Below are 26,164 nucleotides of genomic sequence, written 5' to 3'. Positions count from 1 at the left end.
TGGCGGTGTCCGGCGGTAAAAATACCCACCCATTAAATTAGTCCGCTGTTCTTCGTTTTTCTATTCCGTGACATAAAGACACCCCGGCCCCACTTCCCCCATGTGTATAAAAGTGTGTTTGTGTGTGTGTCGTGCGAGTGTGTATGTGTGTGGGGGTGGGTGGGGGTGGGGGAGATGGGGGTCTTTATTCGTTCTGTACAAATCATTCCTAAATATTTAAACACCGGAAATAGAATGAGTATAAATATTAATTAAGACGGGCTGCTGAGAAAGTTGTCTGCAAATGTTGAAGTTATTTCGAAGGCGTTCAGAAGGTGTTAGAAATTGGTGGACGTGGGCAAAATGTTATTCCACTCCATGTTAAAATTAACCAGCATGTGACATTTCTGACTGATTTGATTCGAGAAACCGTCTTTCTTTTCGTGTGACGGACTTTACTGATAGTGATCGCTCCAGCCCCTGCGGAGATGGTAATTCTCGCACTCAAGAGGATAATGGGTTTTGCATAATTTTCTGATGACTAGACGTCGTAAATCAAAATGTTCAGTAAAAGCAAGAAATCGAAAGAAGGAAAGGTGCGCAATGGGAAAGATAGCCCTAGTCATGGCCCGTTCAGCAGCATGACCGCCTCGTTACCGAAGAATATCTTCTCTGGGAAAACCCGAAAGAATTCTGGAGGTTATGTGATTGCGGATGGAGTAACCCATACTTCGTCTGCCAAAAACGGCCAGACCATGGGGTCATCAGAAATACTAACCCGGTCCCAGACACTGAGTCATTCCCCAGCACATGCATATTATTTTGAAGGAGGGACAAACAGTCATGGTGGGGGAAGCCCATACCACAGTCCCGCCAATCCAGCCCTATCTAACCCTGCCCTGTCCAACGCCCATGGGAGTCCCTTCAGCAGCCCCACCAATTCTGGAGGGAAAGCAAGCACTCTTGGTGGTGTTCGGTCACTGAGGGAAAAATACGAGCACGAGACAAGTCCCCAGCTGAGTGACCGGTCACTTGAGAGACAGATTGATAGACTTCATATGTTAGCACAGAGTGAGTCTAATTCTAGCATTAGTCCAAGAGACTTGCACAATTACTCCATGACGTCTAGTTTCAGTAGAGATAGAGTTACAGACAGAGAATATCCTCATATGGGAGCAAGGTCGTTGGAGCGTGACCACCACTACCCAGGACGGTCACGCTCAATGGAACGCCCGGACTACACAACACAGTTATACAACCAAGAAATGAGAAACTTTCGTGACACTTTCATTCTGGATTTGGAAGGACAAATAGCTGATTTGAGCAAGGAATGTGCCAAGCTTCACCAAGAGCTGGACTCGACCCGAGAGAAGCTTAGCTCCAGCATGAACAGCATAAAAACATTTTGGAGTCCAGAGCTGAAAAAAGAAAGGGCCCTAAGAAAGGAAGAAAGTGCTAAATATTGTTTGTTAAATGAACAACTCAAAGTGGCTCAGGCCGAGCTAAAGGTTAGCACATCATGCACAGTTTAACATGATTGCTTGGTTAATGAGAAAAATTTATAAAAGGAAAAAATCAAAAAATAATTACCATGATTATAGATTTCAATCTTTTGAAATATATTGGTAGACTTTATGGTGTCAAGGCAGTCGTCTCAAAACGTTTTTGAGTCCCGGGGTGGGTGGGGGCATATAAATGCAGTTTATTTATAATTTACTAGCCCTTCAAGATTGAAATTGACAAACCTGTTAAATATATCTTCTGCCACCAGTGTCATTGATAATCAATTTGATATTTTGATGAATTTAATTGTACAGCATACTTGTTTTTTGACAAATTATGAAAAATGGCTATGAAGCATGAATTAGATCCCTCCACCTCCCCCCATTGCACACCTAAGCTACCTGCCCATTACTAAAATGATAGTTACAATAAATAGCAAGTATTTAAGGGTGACCTTAGCTACAATAAAAAAAACCCAACCTGAAAGTGGCATTTAGTTACAGAGTAAGAGAGATAGTTTTGATGAGATCCGCACGCTTGTGAAAAATCTACTGTCTTACACGTATAATGCATATTAACATGTTGTGGCTTTCTGTGATTACAGAAACAGTCGTCTGTTATCCAAAGTTTGGAGAACCAAGTCAGCCTGGGTGAAGATGTTGAAGCAAGTTCACGGATTTCTCAGCAAGAAAATGAGATTCTCCAGAGAGAGAAAGACAAGCAATCAAAAGAAATACTCATCTTACGTAAGACAGTGGACGAGATGGAGTTGCGGATTGACATCCAGAAACAGACACTATCTGCCCGAGACGAGAGCATGAAGAAACTGCTCGAGATGTTACAGAGTAAGGGTCATTCAATCAGTAATATACAGGAGAACCAGCACGAGATCGAGAGTCTGCAGGCGCAGCGACTCGAAGACGAGCGCAAAATCAAACAGCTCCAGAATGAACTTAGTCAACAGTCGGATGAGTCCACTGCTCTTAAAGAGGTAAGAGAGAAAGCTGTGTGTATATACTTCTAAATGATTGTTATTTATTTTCATTGTTATAATTAATTGCCTGTTAACATGTACATGCCCCCCGAGGGCCCTTGATTGGTGAATAAACTATATCATATATACTGGATTCCTGCTAAATATTATCATATTTAATCTCAATTCAAAATGTCACACCTTATTTTATGTACATTGATTTCATCCAATTTTGAGTGCAAATACCTTGTGTAGTAAATACTTTTATAATGATAAATAAGGTGATAGATAAGTGTGTGTATGTTTAAGTGAAAGGTTAACCAAAAATCAGTTTAGATATGGGCAACACATATACCTAATGTAAAGATTTGATAATCTATTTTATGGTTTGATATTTCAGGAAAAGAATCATCTCTCTGACGAGCTAAAACAACTGAACCTGCAGTTGAAGCAGATGCCAGCCAGCACACACACGATGAAAGCCATGCTAGAAGCCAAGGTAATTATTTATCCTGATGAGTACATTCTACCCCAACTGGGATATATTTTTGATGAAATGCTGGTTAATGATTGCTTTACATATGTCACTGTGAAGGAAGGGTTATACTTAAATACCCTGTCACTAGAAATTTCAATACATAACTTAAAAAGCCATCCTCTGATCTTAGAAGCTTAAGGTAACAATTTATCCTGATTTATACACCAGTCAAACTTTTCCTTCTTCCCTTTAGATTAGCTAAAAATGAAGATGAAGTAGATACTGCATCAATGAATTGATAAATTTCATACCTATGATTGTGATAAGTGATGAGCTGGATCTGAAACAAATTGTTGCACAGGATAATAAATATTGATTGTATAAAGTCTAATTTGAGGTAAATGCATGTCTTAAGTTGGTCATGATTTTCATTCTGGCAGTGATAATACATATTTACCATTGTTTGCATGGGGAGCTTTAATTGTACATTTTTATTTTAAACTTTTAAAATATTTTTATTGGTTGATAAATTTTGTAGGACTCAATTTTCATATTGTGATATATTTCTGGTTCCAGGAATTTTTATAGGTAATTGTGATCTTATGACAAACGACAGTGTTCGTCTTTACATCACACAGATATTAAATAATGTGAATAATTTTTAGATTTTTAACATTGTGCTAACAAATTGTACTCATAAAAACAAATTTTCCCCACAAAGTTCCTGTACCTGATGGTGGTTTGGGGATTTATTTTCAACTGGTGGTTTTAGGCTTCACTGTGAACTGATTACCATGCAAGTTGTTTTCAGCTCCATTAGATTGATCTGTTACCATGGTAACATGATGCCATTTACATTATATATACATGCATGTACCTCGTATTAATGCTGTCGGTTTTATCACATTGACTTTAAATGGTCAATTTCTGTTGAATGCTAATTGAAAACAAATGTTTATGGTACAATTTCATATCTTTGTATATAATATCACCGTAAAGAGGAGGGATTATTTGATGATGATGATGACACGATTTCAGCAATTTATCCTGCATTGGCTTCAGAATTTAATGATCCGTAACTAGATACCTTATTAGTCTTTCATCGATTAGCTTTATCACATAATCTTGATATTTAAAAGAACATTAGTTCTGCAGTTAGTATTTTATCTGCATCATCTGTTGAAATTGTTTGTTTGATAGGAAACGGTACTTGAGTTCAGATGTGATAAAGCCTTCACTGACATGATTTACATAGTTTTAGGTTTAGTTTAGTGAGTGTCATAGAATTTATTGCATACCAAACATGAAGTTAACACACACATACCCGGATGCACGCATGCATACATGTGTGTGATTTTGAGAGGAGGGGGTACCAAAGTTCATTTGATACTGAGGCAGAGGGGGTTGGGAGTTGGGTTAATTGAGCTTAAAGGAACTAAAAATGTCCAGGGTTAAGACATGATGGTGGCCCTGGCAAACGGCTGCTGTCAGATCCTTCTTGTTTAGATAAAAAGTTCTGATATTCCACTAGGAGTGTAGTGGCTAAACACCCCCCCCCCCCCTCCCCATCTGTCCCTGGGGATAAGATTTTAAAAATAAATTTCTAAATGTTTGTTGACCCCGGTAATAATAACAACATGTGGATAAGGGAGTGTATTTCTGGTTAAGTTGTAAAGTTTCATTTTTAATAGCATGTTGTCCAAGAATAAGGTAAATGTGGTGGGAGCTAGTCTATAAATTATACAGATATTTATGAGTAATAGTATTGATACAAATTTATCATAAATCAAAAGTTTCAAGGATGATTTCCTGATCAGGTGTGAAAATGATATGAAACCTGAAGTCAATGTTAGTACAGTATTGGATTTTCTCTAGCCCCCTCCTTTATTTGAGGTTTTTTGTTGTTGGTTTTTTTTTTATTAGTATGCAGTAAGATGTAGGCAGTAACATTACACCATTAACTGCTTCTACATCCTGTAATTAGATACACCTCCCTCAGACTCATTCTGTTCAGGTGATCAGTCTCAGTGTGCTAGTCCCACAAGAATTATTACCATTTTATTTTGTTTTACGATTTCATACCTGTATGACTAATCACCTAAAAAATTCGTGGAATGAAATTGACTGCTCTCCATCCTCCTGATGTAGCATGACATAGCTGTTGTAAATTTATATGGGAAGTGTGGTCAATATGTGATTTTCTATTCAATATATCAAACAAGCTTGATCTGCATTTCCAAAACATTGGCATATAATTCCTTCCTTTTGTAGATTTGGTGTGTTGTGGTAGTTGACCTGGTTTAAATTGAATGACAAATTTATTAAGGTTATGGTAAGCATAGACAACCATCCTCTGTGTATTGGACATGGTATGAAATCTACACGCTGTCATGTAGTTTGCATCCTTCTGCATGTGAAAATGTAAAACTAAGGAGAAAGTACATGTACATTCATATATATCATGTAATCTTGAATTTATGTTTGCAGGGAAACAAACCGGGTTAAAGTTTAAATGCATGCATTTACTGGTATGGCACTTGGATTCGGGACTGTAAACTGCAAATTTTTTGTCTGTAATTATCAAAATTTTGAGGGTGGTGATGGATGACTGAACTAAATAACACCTAGATGGTAAATTTGTCATTGTTTGGAACAGGAAACTTAACAATTAGCACAGGATGTGATCTAATTCTGTGTGGAATTCTGTGTTCAGTGGTAGAGGTGTTAGAGATCAATATATTGAAAGTGTCAGTGGCAGATTCCCGTTACACTGAATACATACAATACTGCCGGTCACAGAATTCAGGGGCCATGAGTGATTCCTGTTTGATTTATAATTATTCACATGATTCGGTTTCAGTTCTTTGTCACTTATTGAAAGGAAAGTCATCAGCTTATGTCAAGTATTTAATGTTTGTTTAAATCCCCTGAATGTAATCTAGTAATTGAAATCTAACACACCATTTTTCCTGAATTAATCGTGAAGGAAGCAAAATACATGTAGCTTTCAATCAGTGGTCAGTTTTGATGATTTATGAAGTTTACAAATTACAGAGCAGGGATTTTGAAACTTTTAAGTCAGATTGAAAAGATTTCATTTACCACGTTTATAGTTTCAGATTTACAAATCATGTTTATATACATAGATTTGTTATCAATAAAGCAATCATATTTATATACATAGATTTGTTATCAATAAAGCAATCATATTTAGCTATTAACTGAAGTGAGTATTAATTTTTCTGTTAGGGTAATCATTAGAAATCTCAATTTATGGAAACTAGGACTTGGTGCGTTTAATGATTGATGAAATAGTGTATTTTTTATGTTCTCCGAGATCGAAGATGCTGTTTACTATTTTGTGTTGCATCTTCAACCTTTCTGGTCATACATTTAAAGCTATATAAATATATCTAAATTATTTTTGAATGTAGAAATTTCATACTTGTTAAAATGAAAGGTCAAAGTCTGTGTCAGAGAGCAGAATTTCAGAAGGTCAATGTCACTGTCAAAGGTCAAATGGCCACGCCTTTGTCCAGGAGTGTTTATCTGTTTAGGAATGGGAAGATATTTTTGTTGTGAGCTGAAATTGTATAGCTAGTAAAAAAAAAATCCATTGACACATATTTTGTGTAAAATTTCTATTTCAAATCATTGTGAGTGATAATTTTTGTTATGTGATTTCATGTTAGTCTATTATTAATGAAAAAAAAAAATGAAATGAGCAGTCAATATGATTTTGATAGTAATATACATACTGTAAATAGATTCATGAATATTAATGAGTGAATATAAGCTGACTCTGACACAGGAAGATGATGTTGACATCAGGAAGAAAATTCTCCGTTCAAACAAACAATGACAGTCCTTTATATCAAAATACTAATTTAGGCAGTGGAAAGTACTCGTCAGACTCGGTGAAAAAATCTTAAGCCATTAGTAGGATTCTGTGAGAATCTCCGTACATTGAGGTGAGGTGCCTCATTAGATATTAATAATGTTTATAATTTGATTATTGCTTTAATTCATCATAGCTTTGGTTTTTCCAGGACAGTCAGCACATTTGACACTGGTAACATTAGAACCCCAGTATTGAATGTTTTGTATTGACATAACTAAAATTATTCAGATTATTTCAAACAGACTTTCAAACTAACAATTTGTAATTTGATTTTTGGAAACGTTGCATGTACTCCCAGATATGACTTTTGTCATTTCTCATAAAATGTATGTACACTGAAGGAAATGATATTTACATCCCAGTTACATACAGTTTATGGGTGAAACATTTTGTCTATGATTTACAATAGGTGGAAACTTTCTGTCAACAAATAGGTAGAATGGATAAAATTGTAACCACATGGATTTTTAAGAGGTAATGATGTGTATTTTTGATCTAACCGGTGTGGAAAATTTGATAGATTGCCACGAGTTGTCATCGATTATTCACCCTGAAAGTCCAAACATGAACGTGATAAAATATTGTGTGTAATTAATTTTAACCCATTGTTATTCTTCATGTCCATGAAGTGTTGACATTTTTTATGTGTATAATTAGACTTAAGCTACAGGACAATCGCACACGGTAATGATTAGAGTTATATGCAGTACACTCAGTAATATATAGATGACCTTTGGTATGGGGATGTACTTTATACGATGAAATTTACTCTTAGCAATTAGTTCTTAGTAGTGAAGTTTATAGCTCAGGAGACAAAGTACAAACTGGAGACAATAAAGAGATTTTGTTAGAGATTTGATGAAGTCCAGGCAGCTTCATTAATTTTGATATTTTAATGAGGGATTCATTGTACTGACATATTGTATCACTGCTACTTTAAAATAAACTATGTACATTTTCAGTTGATTTCATGTGTATACCATTTGGAGAGTTGTAACTTAGTGGAATAAAACCGAGTTGCGATATACCACATCCAATTTATTATATTACTGTAAGATTATACTTACTATGAAAGGAGTCCAATTTCTATGGTCTCCTGCAAACACCTGTTGCTCTCAGTATATAAACTGCATGGTAATTTATTCTCAGTATATAAACTGCATGGTAATTTATTCTCAATATATAAACTGCATGGTGATTTATTTTAGGACTCTCGTATCGCTGCTCTGGAGAAGGATGTCCAGGCTCTGGAGGACCGTATCATGAAAAACCAGGTAGACGGATCCGAGGGGAGTGGGAAGAAGGAGACCGGTCCCAAAGACAGCTTATCTAGTAAAGAAAAACAGCTCAGGCAGGAGGTGGGTGGATCAAGCCAGATTTGTGTTAAGTGTACAGGTCTAGTACAGAAGCTGTTAGTGTCATTCCAGATCCATTGTATTGATACAGTGTATATGGGGTTTTTATAAGCATAAATGTTCATTGTTGGTGTCATTCTGTGCTTGTTGATGTAATCCTAAAGAATAACTTTGTTTAGGTTGAGAGGTTGAAAACAGAATTGTCTAGAAAGGAAACAGAACTAGAGGGTCTGAAATTGAAAGTAGACACATTGACAAGTCAACAGTCTGAGAACAAGCAACACATCACAGTACTGAAGGACCAGGTGTCTGCTAAAGACAAACAGCTAGCCATGTTACAGTCAGAGGTAAGTAAGTCATTATCAGGTAGTTAATCATGTTACAGTCAGAGGTAAATAAGTCATTATCAGGCTAGAGACAGAGATAAGTAAGTCATTATCAGGTAGTTAGTCATGCTACAGTCAGAGATAAGTAAGTCATTATCAGGTAGTTAGCCATGCTAGAGACAGATAAATAAGTCATTACCAGGTAGTTAGTCATGCTAGAGACAAATAAATAAGTCATTATCAGGTAGTTAGTCATGTTACAGTCAGAGATAAGTAAGTCATTATCAGGTAGTTAGCCATGCTAGAGACAGATAAAAAAGTCATTATCGGGTAGTTAGTCATGCTAGAGACAAATAAATAAGTCATTATCAGGTAGTTAGTCATGTTACAGTCAGAGGTAAGTAAGTCATTATAAGGTAGTTAGTCATGTTACAGTCAGAGGTAAATAAGTCATTATCAGGTAGTTAGTCATGTTACAGTCAGAGGTAAATAAGTCATTATCAGGCTAGAGACAAATAAATAAGTCATTATCAGGTAGTTAGTCATGCTACAGTCAGAGATAAGTAAGTCATTATCAGGTAGTTAGCCATGCTAGAGACAGATAAATAAGTCATTATCAGGTAGTTAGTCATGCTAGAGACAAATAAATAAGTCATTATCAGGTAGTTAGTCATGTTACAGTCAGAGATAAGTAAGTCATTATCAGGTAGTTAGCCATGCTAGAGACAGATAAAAAAGTCATTATCGGGTAGTTAGTCATGCTAGAGACAAATAAATAAGTCATTATCAGGTAGTTAGTCATGTTACAGTCAGAGGTAAGTAAGTCATTATAAGGTAGTTAGTCATGTTACAGTCAGAGGTAAATAAGTCATTATCAGGTAGTTAGTCATGCTAGAGACAAATAAATAAGTCATTATCAGGTAGTTAGTCATGTTACAGTCAGAGGTAAGTAAGTCATTATAAGGTAGTTAGTCATGTTACAGTCAGAGGTAAATAAGTCATTATCAGGTAGTTAGCCATGCTAGAGACAGATAAATAAGTTATAATCAGGTAGTTAGCCATGCTAGAGACAGATAAATAAGTTATCATAAGGTAGTTAGTCATGTTACAGTCAGAGGTAAATAAGTTATCATCAGGTAGTTAGTCATGCTAGAGACAAATAAATAAGTCATTATCAGGTAGTTAGTCATGTTACAGTCAGAGATAAGTAAGTCATTATCAGGTAGTTAGTCATGTTACAGTCAGAGATAAGTAAGTCATTATCAGGTAGTTAGTCATGTTACAGTCAGAGGTAAATAAGTTATCATCAGGTAGTTAGTCATGCTAGAGACAGATAAATAAGTTATCATCAGGTAGTTAGCCATGCTAGAGACAGATAAATAAGTTATCATCAGGTAGTTAGCCATGCTAGAGACAGATAAATAAGTTATCATCAGGTAGTTAGCCATGCTAGAGACAGATAAATAAGTTATCATCAGGTAGTTAGTCATGCTAGAGACAGATAAATAAGTTATCATCAGGTAGTTAGCCATGCTAGAGACAGATAAATAAGTTATCATCAGGTAGTTAGCCATGCTAGAGACAGATAAATAAGTTATAATCAGGTAGTTAGTCATGCTAGAGACAGAGGTAAATAAATTATTATGAGTGAACATATCTTGCAACAGATATCTAGCCATGCCACAGACAGACAAGCTTCAGACAGATACAATGCTACAGACTTAATTACGTTTTATGACCGCTGGCTAGCCATTACCCGTAACATATGTACATTTTTTCATCTATCAAATTTTGAGTTTAGAATCCTTTCAGTCCTTTAGTTCTAGTTGATTGATGTTGCTTGAGTCGTAGAATTACATACTTATTTTTATCTCCTCTTTTACAATATATAGATTGATGAAATTAGAGAGAAGTTGAAGGAGAAGAACTCTACTATTGATAAGAATGACCAGAAATCCCAGAGTCTGCAATCTGAGAAAAGACGCATAGAAAGCGAGATAACAGAGCTCCGTGAGCAGATAGAGACAAAGGAACGAAAAATCACTCTCCTACACAGAAAGGTATTGTCTTTCATATAGTTTAGTGGCCCTGTTTTACAAATCGGTACTGCCATGTACAGTACCCGCAACGTTATTCTTGACATTCCTATCGTGCTCTATCGTGCGTGTATCCTATCGTATCGTGCGTGTATCCTATCCTATCGTGTATCAGGTTTTCCGTTTTCTATCGTGTTTTGCGTTTATCAGGTCTATCGTGTATCGTGTTTTGCGTGTATCAGGTTTTCCGTTTATCGTGAAAATCGTTTATCGTGTAGCTTCGGAAACTATCGGGATCGTATATAAAATCTAATGAAAAAGTACGATACTTTCCGAAACCTTTATTCGTTTTGTTAAAGAAGCTATTTTTAGGAATCGAGGAAAGACGGTATATTTGAAGGAGAACTTAAAGTTGTCGATTTTAAGGCAGAAGAAGAGCTATTTGTCTGTCCAGAGAGAGAGTGAAAATTTATCACAATTTAATTCTAAGTAGTCTGGAAAGTAGGACAGTAAACCGAGCACAGTAAATCTGAAAGCTCCTTCTGAAGTTCATAAACATTTGTTTGTCTAGAAACAGTTATTTGTAATTAACACTAGCAGAAAAATAGGGAGTTCCGATTTGAAAGGAAAAATCAGTAAATTACATTGTTTATCACATACATGTATATTTTAATAATGGTTCTTTTTCTTCCGATTTTTTTTCCCACGTGTATGCTACTTATATAGCAACTGCTGAACTTGTGCGCGTCCTTATATCTGATTTTGTGTATCACCCGTGTTTTGACAGCTAACATTCTCAGGGACATTGTATTTCACACATTTAGAAGATTAAGTTTTAAAAGGGTGCAAGGGTGTTGCATCCCCCAAAATTCTGCTCAACTGGGCACGATTCCGCTGTCATCGTTGTTTTTTTTTTATATACCTTGTACATGTACACATGTACCAATACTCGTACGTGTAGATACTGGAAATTTATGTTGGTTTTGATGATTATTTGAATTTTGTTTTACACACTAAGCGTTTCAAAATTGCGAATTTAAAACAAGCCGAGTTTTGTTTATGTTTTTTAAACAGTATATTTATGTTTTGTTAACAAAATATCAATTCAAATAAATATGTTCCAATTACTTATGACTATCAATTATCAATCATAGTGTAAAAATATCTAACAGGTGTAGTGCGGTTGATTTTTTTTAAAACGGTCGTTATGAAAATAACTTGAGATGTTGAATGAGCCGTGAACTTAGAGCTTGATGCAAAATAACCCCCTCCTCGCTACACGCACAATATTACTTGGTTTTATTTCATACCAAAGGTAATATACATTAGCATAAGAGAGCTACTGAAGCATGACATCACTACATTATATTACATTTAGTTAATTCCCTGTATAATCTATATATTAAACATTTGGTGACAATATAAGTTTTAGAATCATTGGCTGATAAAATTCATATAGATATCAAATAATGAATTCAATGCCGTATATATTTTATTTATTTTTTTAATTTTAGCTGTGATGGCATTAAAAAAACAAAAAAAAACGTACGACCGTGGATTAAAGAAATTATATGGTACAAAACCGATCAATGTTTTAAACAAATGTTACCGCGACGGGGACAGGTAGCTGATAGTCATCCCGCGATGAGAACGCGGTTTTCCTGAGTTACCTATAGATTACCGCGTTAGATTTTTTCCCATCACGAGAACGCGGGAAACAAGAAATCCGCTTTGTCCGTAATGTAGGTATATAATGAACATTGAAATCCTTCAATATTATTATCAACATAATGTAAACATAATGTAATTATGTTGTAGGTATCAAAATTTCGTTCCGTCTAAACCGTTTCTAAATTTACAACATTTCTATCAGGTTTTCCGTTTATCGTGAAGATCGTTTATCGTGTTTTGCGTTTATCAGGTCTATCGTGAAGATCGTTTATCAGGTTTTGCGTTTATCAGGTTTACCGTGTATCCTATCGTATCGTGCGTGTATTCTATCGTATCGTGCGTGTATCCTATCCTATCGTGCGTGTATCGTGTTCTATCGTTTATCATGTCAAGAATAACGTTGCGGGTACTGTACCTCTAAATGAATTGTCCTCTTAGATTGAGGTGCCCTATTGTATTTTCCATGTCAGCTGTGCTGTGTGCTGCTAAATATAGTTGTACTCTTTTTTAGATTGAGATGTCCTTTTCTTTCATGTCTATCTGTCAGCAGTGCTACGTGCTTCTAAATAGTTGTACTCTTTCTTAGATTGAGGTGCCCTATTCTTACAGACTATTTATATGTTTATTATGGCTATATGGATCATGCTATAGTTGTACTCTTTCTTAGATTGAGGTGCCCTATTCTTACAGACTATTTATATGTTTATTATGGCTATATGGATCATGCTATAGTTGTACTCTTTCTTAGATTGAGGTGCCCTATTCTTACAGACTATTTATATGTTTATTATGGCTATATGGATCATTCTATAGTTGTGCTCTTTCTTAGATTGAGGTGCCCTATTCTTACAGACTATTTATATGTTTATTATGGCTATATGGATCATGCTGTAGTTGTGCTCTTTCTTAGATTGAGGTGCCCTATTCTTACAGACTATTTATATGTTTATTATGGCTATATGGATCATGCTATAGTTGTGCTCTTTCTTAGATTGAGGTGCCCTATTCTTACAGACTATTTATATGTTTATTATGGCTATATGGATCATTCTATAATCTTCTGTAGTCAGTCTCGTTTTCTTTCTTTTTTTATGTCGACATATTACTGCTATCAATTCTGACTTTCTTCGTTTGTATGTTGATCTTTATTTGTATGCCCTCAAGGACCCCAAATTGGATTCAATAAATCTATTCTGTTCTATTATGTTTATATGTCAGGTGTGCTCTGTGCTTCTTAATCTTGGATTGAGGTGCGCCATTCTATTATCTTTATGTCAGCTGTGCTCTGTGCTTCTAAATGAGTTGTCCTCTTTACTAGATTGAGGTGCACTATGCTAATATGTTATATGCTATGTGCGTCTAGTGTTTACTTCTTTAGAGTAAGATACCTTGATTGATTTAGTTGATATTGCTATACCAATACAATTAGATATCAAATCCTAGTCATATTTTGTGCTATGACAGATTGAAGCTCTGGAAGAAGATGTAAAAGAAAAAGATGCAACAATATCTCAGCTGAAGGCATCACAGACCCACATGGAGACCACCACTTCTGCCATCGCAACTCTAGAGGAGACCATTACAGAGAAAGAGAGGCAGATAGAGAGGTGGGTTGTCAATCATATCCATCTTAGACTTACATGTACAACTCTAGAAATTGTGTACGGAGGGTGAGAATGAACTCACATTTGATACTAATATTCAGTATTTTTATTTAGTTTTCAATTATACAGTATAGAGTATGAAAGGAGTAATTGTTTGTTCTGTGTCGATAAATTAAGCATGGTTGGTATGTTTCGACGATGAATCATAGAACTGTAAGGTAATTAGGGTGTTCCTCTGTTGTGGGTTTATAGAACTGTAAGGTAATTAGGGTGTTCCTCTGTTGTGAGTTATAGAACTGTAAGGTAATTAGGGTGTTCCTCTGTTGTGAGTTATAGAACTGTAAGGTAATTAGAGTGTTCCTCTGTTGTGGGTGTATAGAACTGTAAGGTAATTAGGGTGTTCCTCTGTTGTGAGTTATAGAACTGTAAGGTAATTAGGGTGTTCCTCTGTTGTGAGTTATAGAACTGTAAGGTAATTAGAGTGTTCCTCTGTTGTGGGTGTATAGAACTGTAAGGTAATTAGAGTGTTCCTCTGTTGTGGGTTATAGGACTGTAAGGTAATTAGAGTGTTTCTCTGTTGTGAGTTATAGAACTGTAAGGTAATTAGAGTGTTCCTCTGTTGTGGGTTATAGGACTGTAAGGTAATTAGGGTGTTCCTCTGTTGTGAGTTATAGAACTGTAAGGTAATTAGGGTGTTCCTCTGTTGTGGGTTATGGAACTGTAAGGTAATTAGAGTGTTCCTCTGTTGTGGGTTATAGAACTGTAAGGTAATTAGGGTGTTCCTCTGTTGTGAGTTATAGAACTGTAAGGTAATTAGAGTGTTCCTCTGTTGTGGGTTATAGAACTGTAAGGTAATTAGGGTGTTCCTCTGTTGTGAGTTATAGAACTGTAAGGTAATTAGGGTGTTCCTCTGTTGTGGGTTATGGAACTGTAAGGTAATTAGAGTGTTCCTCTGTTGTGGGTGTATAGAACTGTAAGGTAATTAGGGTCTTCCTCTGTTATGGGTTTATAGAACTGTAAGGTAATTAGAATGTTCCTCTGTTGTGGGTGTATAGAACTGTAAGGTAATTAGGGTGTTCCTCTGTTGTGGGTTATAGAACTGTAAGGTAATTAGAGTGTTCCTCTGTTGTGGGTTATAGGACTGTAAGGTAATTAGAGTGTTCCTCTGTTGTGAGTTATAGAACTGTAAGGTAATTAGAGTGTTCCTCTGTTGTGGGTTATAGAACTGTAAGGTAATTAGGGTGTTCCTCTGTTGTGAGTTATAGAACTGTAAGGTAATTAGGGTGTTCCTCTGTTGTGGGTTATGGAACTGTAAGGTAATTAGAGTGTTCCTCTGTTGTGGGTGTATAGAACTGTAAGGTAATTAGGGTCTTCCTCTGTTATGGGTTTATAGAACTGTAAGGTAATTAGAATGTTCCTCTGTTGTGGGTGTATAGAACTGTAAGGTAATTAGGGTGTTCCTCTGTTGTGGGTTATAGAACTGTAAGGTAATTAGGGTGTTCCTCTGTTGTGGTTGTATAGAACTGTAAGGTAATTAGGGTCTTCCTCTGTTGTGGGTTTATAGAACTGTAAGGTAATTAGAATGTTCCTCTGTTGTGGGTGTATAGAACTGTAAGGTAATTTGGGTGTTCCTCTGTTGTGGCTTACAGGCTGAAGGAACAGAGAGACCGGGCTGAATCGGAGCACCAGGAGGAATGTGACCTCTACATGAAACGAAACCATGAACTGAAGGGTCAGGTGGACAAACTACAACTGGAGGTCACAGACAGACAGGTAAGCACAGATAGACAGGTAAACACAGACAGGTAAACACAGATAGGTTAACACAGACAGGTAAACACAGACAGACAGGTAAACACAGACAGGTAAACACAGACAGACAGGTAAACACAGACAGACAGGTAAACACAAACAGGTAAACACAGACAAACAGGTAAACACAGACAGACAGGTAAACACAGACAGGTAAACACAGACAGACAGGTAAACACAGACAGACAGGTAAACACAGACAGGTAAACACAGACAGACAGGTCAACACATACAGACAGGTAAACACAGACAGGTAAACACAGACAGACAGGTCAACACAGACAGACAGGTCAACACAGACAGACAGGTCAACACAGACAAACAGGTAAACACAGACAGGTAAACACAGAGAGACAGGTAAACACAAACAGGTAAACACAGACAAACAGATAAACACAGACAGACAGGTAAACACAGACAGGCAAACACAGACAGACAGGTAAACACAGACAGACAGGTAAACACTGACAGGTAAACAGACAGACAGGTAAACACAGACAGACAAACACAGACAGACAGGTAAACACAGACAGACAGGTAAACACGGACAGGTAAACAGACAGACAGGTAAACACAGACAGACAGGTAAACACAGACAAACAGGTAAACACAGACAAACAGGTAAATACAGATAGACAGGTAAACACAAACAGGTAAACACAGACAGACAGGTAAATACAGACAGGTAAACACAGTGTAGGCAGGTAAAGAGAGATGAATGCAAACTCTAATTTGCAAAAGACATATCATTTATGAAACATGAAAATTGAAAATTGTTATTGAAAGAGACGCACAATATGATGAATTTAGTAAAATATGCATCACAATATACGGAAATGTATACTCCATTTCAGTTGTCAGAACTAGATATTCAGTTTGTTTGATGGATCCAGATCAGTGATTTTCATATACAGCTACTACTGCTGATGCCCTTGATAGAATGTATTTATTGGCTCAATTTTTTTCCAGACTGAGCTTTGTGAACTGAGAGAGAAGGTGACAGAGGCAGGGTCTGAGAAGTTTAAAACTGAGGCTCGCATCAAACATCTGGAACAGGAAGTTCATGAAAAGACAGAGGAAATTCAGAAGCTAAAGGCTGATGTTGAGGAGGTACCTTTATGATATGCTTATCAAAGTTCACAAATGAGTAAAATTACAAATCCTTAGCTAAAGTACATGTCATTTCTTTATTTGAAGTCTTTTGGTTTAAAGTACTCAAAATGTGATTACATTCAAAATGTTTGTTTAGTGGTAAAATTTGATGAAGCAATTATATTCAAGGAATACATACCTACAGTGTAGATTGTTTGTAATGGAAGCAGGGGGGTAATTTGTATTATTGTCAATACTGAGTATACAGAAATTACCCTTGCTTTCATTGTTTAAATATACCCATTATGTATAATACAATCAACAGTGGCATGTATTTGTACAGTATATTAAACAAGATATATAGATTTTTATGCTCTGAATAACTTTCCATACAAAGCAAGCTTCTTTTGTGATATAATCACGAGTTCCTTTATGAGGATTTATGAATATTGAACCAGCAAAGTATAATAATTGAGAGAACATTGGTGAATATAAATATTTATAAATCAAAATGCATTGATATAAATGCACAGTGTAGTTTCAAAATGTGTCAGAGTTATTTCCCTTTAGAGAACTCTCATTAAACAGTGAGACACGAAACAATTTGTTTACACGCAAGGATTAGGACAAATACCCATCAATGCATAAATGAATGTACACAGTAAGTTTTTCATCACCCAAATTTGATTGATGCACAAACTAAGTCAGAAATAAGTATTCAGGGAATAAATAAACACATCAAATGCTTATTATTTCACATTATTTTGTTGCTCATACATACCATATGTAGGCTATAACTTGCAAATATTACATTGTTTTTATGTTTTCATTTTAGGAAAACATTTCTTTTGATTGTATTTGATATTTCCTACAATTACATCTTTAAACAGAAGCCGCTTTATATATTTTTATCATTTTCCTAACTGACTGTTGGTACAACTCTGTCCCACTTAGGCATTCTACTAAATGCACCTCCTACACACAAGATTTCTTATCTCGAAACTTGCTTATTGATTAATCTTTTGATGGAGATTTGAAATTTTTTATTAATATTGCTATGATTATCAAATTTACTTGTATTTAGAAAACAATAGCTGCAAAGGAAACAACTAAAAATGAAGAGGGTGAGAAGAAGATTACGGACCTGACGTCTCTGGTAGAGAAACAGGAAGAGGAAACAAAGTCATCCAAGGCGGAGATGGAGAGGTTACAAACTGTCATTACAGAGATGGAAGACGATAAGTCTAAAAAAGAGAAGGACATTGCAGAAATGCAGGAGTAAGTCTGCATAGATATGATGCGGAACTACACGTGCTTGCTAATGATCGAAATAGTTTTTTTTTTAAGGAGAATGTCTTCATTTTATAGTCCAATAAGTTTTTCCCATTTAAGTGTTGCATTACTCTAAGTAACTTTTTATATGTGATAATTTTGTTTTATCTCCAAAATAAGGTTCTCAGAATAATTTTATATGCATACATGTACATAATGATTAAAAAATTAATAGTTTGTGAAAATTGATTCACTGATAAATCTAGGAAGATGATGGAGATTGAGTGTTGTGAAGTACATGTGATTTATAGTAAATAGCATTTATAGCTGTGATAGCTATTAACAATCAATATTCATTGCATTAGTAGACAAGTACTTTTATGCGGATAACATTTTGTATGAATCATACAATGTACATGACTGTATTGTTTTAAATGTAGCATAATAAAAGAGTACAAGCAAAAAATGGGAACCTTAAAACGTAGCCAGCAGATTGAGAAGAAGAAGAGTGCCCATTTATTGGAGGAGGCGCGGCGAAGAGAAGGGGACCTCAATGAAGATGCCTCACAACTGAAGGTAAATGAAAAAGGAAAGAGTCATTTACTGATCATTTTTTTCATCAATTGTTATCTCTGTTTCCAGTTAGGCTTAAAAAAATTAATATTTAGTTTCTTGGGCACTTTTTTGAAAAACTGATGAGGCAGGCAGGTATTTTTTTCTTCTCCAAATCTACCTTTTTTAAAAATACTAAATCATATTTATACACCGTACATTCAGTCTCAAAATATTCAAATATTATTATAAAATATGTTACAAAAAAACACAACGTACATGCTTTCCAAGATTTTGTGTTTTTATTTGAACTCAAAACAAAGCAAACCAGTGTGAATAAAGCAAGTGTTCAGTATTCTTGATCAAATCTTCATAGTATATCAGACTATATCAGCGGTTGATTATAACCCATGTTATTTATACACACTGAGAAATATGTCTTAGTCAATTGGACGTTTAGTTTTGGCCAAGTATTTTAAAAACCGGAAATGGTTAAGTGTAAAAATTCCGAAAAAATTGTGGAAAATATGTAATTAAAAATTTAAATGCAGGATTTAATTTTGGAATGTGGCGTTGCCTGGGAAACTAAATATTAAATTTTTTTTGCCTTATATGAGTTTTTGAATTATCAGCTTATAAAATGTTGGTTTCAATATTTATAATTGATTTATGTTATCTAGCTGTAACAGAGGTTACAAAACTTTTATGAGGATGTTCTCAAACTCCATACTCTTAACTCATACTCATATTCAGAGGTGGTGGTTATAAAACTTTTCATGCTCTGATGGAGTATGTGCTCAAGATTTTGCAAGTATGTTTTTTAGCCTCTTCAGAGTCATACTCAAAATAGATATGGCCGCACACATACGAATTTACTGCTGTCTGCTACTTCAAAATCTGAAAGAGTTTTACAACCTTGGTTTGAGAATGCTACTTGGAGCCTGGAGTATTTTTTAAGTACGGGTTCAGCTAAAGTTTAATGACCTTGACGCCATATGCTTAATCAGATAATAGTTATAGACTCTCTCTACCTCATAGTATTCTCCATTCCAAAATTATATCTGTTAAATAATGAATATTCTTAAAAATGAAAAGGTAAACAATGTAACACAACAAGCACAATTAATCAGAAATGTTTATGTTTTAGGATGCTGTGATTGCCAAGGGAGACAGAATAGAGGAACTGGAGGAAGCACTGAAAGAAAGTGTCCGGATCACAGCAGAGCGAGAAATGGTGATGGTGGAACAGCAGCAACAGCTGGAGGAGGCGGAACGCAAGGTCAGTATAGCAACAGCATAATAGAAGTATAACAACAGCATAGCAGAAGTATATCAACAGCTAGAAGAGGCGGAACGCAAGGTCAGTATAGCAACAACATAATAGAAGTATAAAAACAGCATAGCAGAAGTATACCAACTGCTAGAGGAGGCGGAACGCAAGGTCAGTATAGCAACAGCATAACAGAAGTATAACAACAGCATAGCAGAAGTATACCAACAGCTAGAGGAGGCGGAACGCAAGGTCAGTATAGCAACAGCATAATAGAAGTATAAAAACAGCATAGCAGAAGTATACCAACAGCTAGAGGAGGCGGAACGCAAGGTCAGTATAGCAACAACATAATAGAAGTATAACAACAGCATAGCAGAAGTATAGCAACAGCTAGAGGAGGCGGAATGCAAGGTCAGTATAGCAACAACATAATAGAAGTATAAAAACAGCATAGCAAAAGTATACCAACACCAACAGCTAGAGGAGGCAGAACGCAAGGTCAGTATAGCAACAGCATAACGTAAGTATAGCAACAGCTAGAGAAGACGGAATGCAAGGTCAGTATAGCAACAGCATAACGTACATGTAAGTATAGCAACAAAATAACAAAAGTATAACAACAGCATAACCGAAGTATACCACCATCAACAGCTGGAGGAGGCAGAATTTAAGGTCAGTAGAAAAGCAGCATAAGAGAAGTATAGTGGGAGCAGCAGTTAGAGGGGGCTGAACCCTAGGCCAGTATAACAATATTTTGTATAACAAGGTGAGACACAGATCAGGTTGTACATCAGAGAGGAGTCCAAACTTGTGGTTTTAAAAATATTTGACTCGGTTGAAATTATGTTCAACTGAAATATCATCTAATTAATTTGTAATCATTTGATATATATTTTCGAGGTACATATGTTAGTTGCACTGATTTCAACAGGTAGCTGAGCTGACGATGGAGCTTGCGCGGAACAAGACTACGGAGAACAGCGCACGGGTGAACTTCCTGACCAAGCAGCTGGAGGATAAGGAGATGAAGCTGAAGAAGCTCCAGTCTGAGAGACACAAGCACCTGGAAGAGGTGTACGAAATGAAGTGAGTCAGAGGGAAAACCATAAGCACCTGGAAGAGGTGTACGAAAGGAAGTGGGGGGGGGGAGAGGGAGAGAGAGACAATCTACAAAATGAAGGGGGGGGGGGGGCACACAAGCACCTGGAAAAGGTGTACAAAATAAAGTGAATCAGGGGAAAAACACCAAAAGCACCTGGAAGAGGTGTACGTATTGAAGTGAGTCGAGGGGGGGGGGGGGGTATAAGCTGTTATTTACTGATTAATCTATTTAGTTTGCATATAAACACAGGCTTACGGATGGTCTCTAATAGTAAGGAACTATTTTCAGACAAGAGGCCATTCAGGCTGCTATGAGTGAAAAGGATGCCAACATTGCACTTTTGGAGATGACCAGTACAAAACAGAGAAAGAACACTGAGGAAATAGAAAAACTGAACCGAGAGAAAGAAAAGTTACAGCAACAACTCAAGGAAGTGGTAAGTCTGAAAACTGAACGAAGAGAAAGAAAAGTTACAGCAACAACTCAAGGAAGTGGTAAGTCTGAAAATTGAACAGAGAGAAAGAAAAGTTACAGCAACAACTCAAGGAAGTGGTATAAAGTCTGAGAACTGAACAGAGAGAAAGAAAACTCAAGGAAGTGGTAAGTCTGAAAACTGAACAGAGAGAAAGAAAAACTCAAGGAAGTGATGTCTGAGAACTGAACAGAGAGAAAGAAAACTCAAGGAAGTGGTAAGTCTGAAAACTGAAGAGAGAGAAAGAAAATTTAAGGAAGTTTCAAGTCTGAAAACTGAACAGAGAGAAAGAAAATTCAAGGAAGTTTCAAGTCTGAAAACTGAATAGAGAGAAAGAAATGTTTCAGCAAAAACTGAAGTAACTAAGAGGAAGAAACATATCAGGGAAGTGGTAAGTCAATAAAATGAACGGAGAGAAAGAAACATCACAACAGAGAGAAAGGAACATGCAGCATGTCACTGCAACATCTTGAGGAAAAGGAAAGTCGTAAAAGTTAAGGCAAAACTGTTCAATCAATTTTGAAATGGAGGCTAAGTCAGGAATTATGTGTTTCTACAGAACAGCACATTTAAGTTTAAAGTTTAAAAAAAAATTCGAACAAAAGTTTAGGTTTTACAACTTATAGTATTTTAAAGAGGAAGAGTGTAAAGGCAATAGGCATAGATCATTTTTGTGTTGTTAATTGACAAGAAACAGAGCATTGACTACAGATGTTGAACTGGGTGAAACATTAATCCCATTTCAATGGTTGTTTTTATTTTTATCAGACACAGAATCGGATGAAGCTGATTCAAAAGCAGGAGAGACGAAGCGAGTCCCTGGGGCGTTCCAAAAAATCTCCAAGTCACAAGTCCAAGGGGATGTCACCAGACCGTGTCAACCCGTATGTTCTCACCGCCCCTGCTTCTCTAGATTCATGACACACGCTACAGGATAACTGACCCGGGTCATCATTGCAGGAAAACTAACCAATAGAGTAATGCTAATCAATGATTACAGGACACCGGTAACCGGAAGAACTTTACAGGATGACTGATTGTCTACCATGATGAAAAAAGACAATTGCAATGAATGTGATCTGTATTAAGACTAAATACATTTAGGTTATTTATATCATTTTGAATGCAAGAATCATGACATGCTGAGACATGGTCCACTGTGCATGGAGCTATGTAGAATGCAGTTGTCAGACATTTACTTCTGACATTTAGACAAGAGTACTTGAACCTTTAATCAGTGAGAAATTTAATTTTACTTAAATTCGTAAAGTCATCTTGTACGAAAAAATATGAATCTCTTGAATATTCAACCAACAGGTTAACTTTGGTAGATTTATGTAATGTGAACAATTTTGATACTGTATTTGGGAAAATCATGTTTCACTGATCAATCTAGATCACCATGGGAACTTGCAGAAAATGAATCCTCGCTAAGTTTTAGTGGTTTATGATTTATAGTATTTCTTGATGTGGGCCACAATTAATTCCCCGTGCTGTAGACCAAACCCAGTTTGACCAACAACAACAATAGCTTCTGTGATTGATGTATAATTCTTACACCCTGCGACCATACTACAAGATTTCCTTATCTGTATATCCTGGTGTGAAATAAGTATCAGAGTTAATCCAAGAGATCAACAGATTCCTCTTCACAGATATTGTCTCTGGAGAATCTGGTAAATGATGAGGATGCTAAGGGAGAGAACTGTAGTGAACTTGGTTAAGGATACAGTGTGTTGAATGTTTTCTAGCGCTTTTAATAGTTAATGGCCAGTATTGTATTACACTGTTTATTCAAATCCCTTTTAGTCCCGATACCTTTCTGCAAAGTTTTGTCTGCTGCAGTGAATAATGCACATCACACAATGACCTTACATGTGTCTGTTGAGGTGATATTTAGTGAGAGTATATACTAATGCTATGCTTTGATGTACTAGAGTCCAGTTCATGTACTTAAAGAAGGAATAGGGTGCACTATAACATGACATGATATTACCTCAAAAGCTGAGAACAACTCTGCTACCTTTTTTCTGGGCCAGAGGCAATACTGAGTGTGTGGGGGTGTAATCAATCTGATGTACTGTTTGGAATAGTCATGATTTAGCGCTTGTCGATGTGTTTCATAGTGGATGAATATTTTAGCACAGCTGTAAAGTAGTACTCTTGCTTCACTGCCAAAGGTGCTATAATACATGTATGAGTCCCGCTAAATTAATGGTGTGTACGCATACAGTATTCTGTGATCGAAGATAGGGGTTTATTTCCAAGATGCAGAGCGCAAAGGATGCTTAATCATGTGAGATTTGTTTTTGATAATCTTTTTTCTGAAAAGAGATTTAAGGTAATTTTCGAAAGATTCAAATTTTATTTATTAATATATTGAGTTTATTTTTATGTGTGGAAGCTTTAATGACAATATGAATTCCATTGAGATTTTTCCTCTCTGTGTGGCTTGCTGTTATGGTTTGTCTTGTGTGACAAATTGCCATAGCGGAAGGTAATAAAATAATGTTGTGATTTACACTGTGCAGTTTTAGAAATGTGGCGCAACCGCGTATGGAATATTTTTTTCCTTTTTTTTTTTTGTAAGAAGGCTTAAATGCAGAGAAAGATGGACTATGTAATTCAGTGTTGTAAAGGACTATTTCCAATTCAATACACACATTTTTTTATCTTGCCAAAATATCTCTCCTTGATGATTCTTTCTCACTGTCCAGTGTTAAGTGAGGACACCCTCACCATGTTTAGGGGAGAATACACACATCATTGTTAAGGCAGATCTAATAGATAGGGACACCTGGATATGCTTTTCAAATACTGTAAATAAATTGTTTTTGACAGAGAATATCAGTAGGTATATGTCCCCACACCACTAATGTAATGTTTTATATTTTTCACATTATGTGGGTCATGTTTATGGGGATGTAACTGTAAGGGCAGAATATTTGTTTTCACAGTACACTTCTTGCCACATAAAGATTGTCCTCACTTAACGAGTTTTATCCCTCTCTCTCTCTCTCTCTCTCTCTCTCTCTCTCTCTCTCTCTCTCTCTCTCTCTCTCACATCATTATTAAATCTAAGGTAATATATTAAATCTCTTTTAAATGCACTACCCAGTTTGTAGTTTATGATGAATCAAAGCTATAATCAATCTTTCAAGAACATTTGGCCTGAAAAAATTTAATGGTGGAAATTGTTGAATCATAGACCCACTGCTTGCATTAACATGTCAATGCATTAGCATAATGATATCAGTTGAATAATATGTGACAGGTACTATGTGTATAACTTTTTCTACATTTGCAATGCATGCAGGCAATATTTAGCCAAATATTGATATTCTTTTCCTGCATATACAAAGTAGCTTAAATAGAGGAGCTGCACTATATGTAAAGAACACTCGCACTTTCGTTTCTGTTAACCAGAATCCATATTTGCATGTACACGCTTGAAAAACTTAACTGCATATTTATTTTTAGGTGTGTATTTTTGACCTTGATATACACCTACCACAAGTTATTTTTAGATTCACTGAACGCGGTGCTGTTTGTGTATTAATTTAGTTTATAAAAATTTCAATACTACGATTGTGTTCATTTTCAGTTGATTTTGCAGCAACTAAGTCCTTTTAGATTGTTTATTTGTTTTTGTAAGTTGTATACTGCATTACATGTATTTGAATGTCTGTTTGTATGTTTATTTTTTTTTTTCATTCACATTCAATTTGTCCCATTTTATCAAATTAACAGGAAGGGAAATAACTCTTTCAGCTTCTGTTGGATTGGGTATGGTTCCATTTTTGAAATCCACACTCGATTAAGATAAGGAGAAATTTTATTATAGTATGTCTTGTATTGTGAAAAAATGTTTTGTTATCAATTCTGATATTATATTTTTACTTGATTTTTGGTAAACATTTTGATAGAGATTAGTTTTACAGTATTTGGGAAAATGAAATTCTCTGGTATCGGTTCATTTGTCGATGTTATGAAGGAATTTCAGGTAACATTTGATATTTGTGTCAGAGAGAACTTTATTTATTTGTTTATGACCAGTGATTTTTCACAAAAGTTTTTAAAACAACCTTTTGGCTAATCAGAGGGAAAGTTTTTATTGTGAAAGAATATGCACAATTGAAAAAACAAATGTGCCTAAAATAACCTGAATTTTCAAGTCTATATAGTTATATATGAAATTCATTGATGATGATAATGATATATGCTGATAATAAAATTGTTTTGAATCTTGCTGGTAGGATATGAACAAAACTTAGCATTATAAAATTACGTGTATTTCTTTTTAATTTATTTTAAATTTAACAAACATTAAAGAGAAGTTAGTATAGATTTGAAGGGTTGTGCATTTGTGTGATGCTGTTTGTATTTAATTTTCAGAGATCTAGTTTTATTGATTCGCTTACAAATTCAACATTTAGAATTTATACTTACTATTTAAACAATCACCATTTGACCTTTCGCTGTTTAAACTCTTGCCTGTTTGAGAGTTGTATATAGTTAGTGTGTGAAACCAATGTGTTTTGATAAATCTCCTTTCTGTATTGAGATAAAAATGTCTGTTGTGTATTCAATATGATAGTGCCAGCGTTTTGTTCAAAACAATGTATTGAATAATTTCTATGTGTGTATGGTGAATTGTTGTTGAGCCATCAGCATTTCACAATTAGTGTTGATTCTGTGATTTTAAACATTTGCTGGCATTGCTTAGAATATGTATACACAAATAAAATATGTCTAACACCAAA

The 26,164-nt window shown here is 35.6% G+C and overlaps 1 protein-coding gene across 1 annotated transcript; it reads left to right on the top strand.

Moving 5' to 3' along the window:
• The first annotated feature begins 215 nt into the window (after positions 1-215).
• On the top strand, positions 216-26,164 carry LOC125654624 (ELKS/Rab6-interacting/CAST family member 1-like). Its single transcript, XM_048884616.2, has 15 exons — positions 216-1,487; positions 2,087-2,473; positions 2,856-2,954; positions 8,043-8,192; positions 8,369-8,536; positions 10,408-10,575; positions 13,687-13,829; positions 15,476-15,599; positions 16,608-16,748; positions 17,815-18,008; positions 18,443-18,578; positions 19,702-19,833; positions 20,759-20,913; positions 21,218-21,365; positions 22,170-26,164. The coding sequence occupies exons 1-15, from the start codon at positions 540-542 to the stop codon at positions 22,320-22,322; spliced, it is 3,246 nt and encodes a 1,081-aa protein (XP_048740573.2). The 5' UTR covers positions 216-539; the 3' UTR covers positions 22,323-26,164.

The sequence above is a fragment of the Ostrea edulis genome, chromosome 7 (assembly GCF_947568905.1).
Source record: "Ostrea edulis chromosome 7, xbOstEdul1.1, whole genome shotgun sequence".
In the NCBI taxonomy this organism is placed as follows: domain Eukaryota; kingdom Metazoa; phylum Mollusca; class Bivalvia; order Ostreida; family Ostreidae; genus Ostrea; species Ostrea edulis.
This window is presented reverse-complemented; position numbering and strand designations above follow the sequence as displayed.

Coding starts and splice junctions, on each gene's coding strand:
- LOC125654624 (XM_048884616.2), top strand. CDS start 540: ATGTTCAGTAAAAGCAAGAAATCGAAAGAAGGAAAGGTGCGCAATGGG. Junction 8,193..8,368: donor AAAAACAGCTCAGGCAGGAG/GTGGGTGGATCA, acceptor AACTTTGTTTAG/GTTGAGAGGTTGAAAACAGA. Junction 16,749..17,814: donor TAAAGGCTGATGTTGAGGAG/GTACCTTTATGA, acceptor ACTTGTATTTAG/AAAACAATAGCTGCAAAGGA.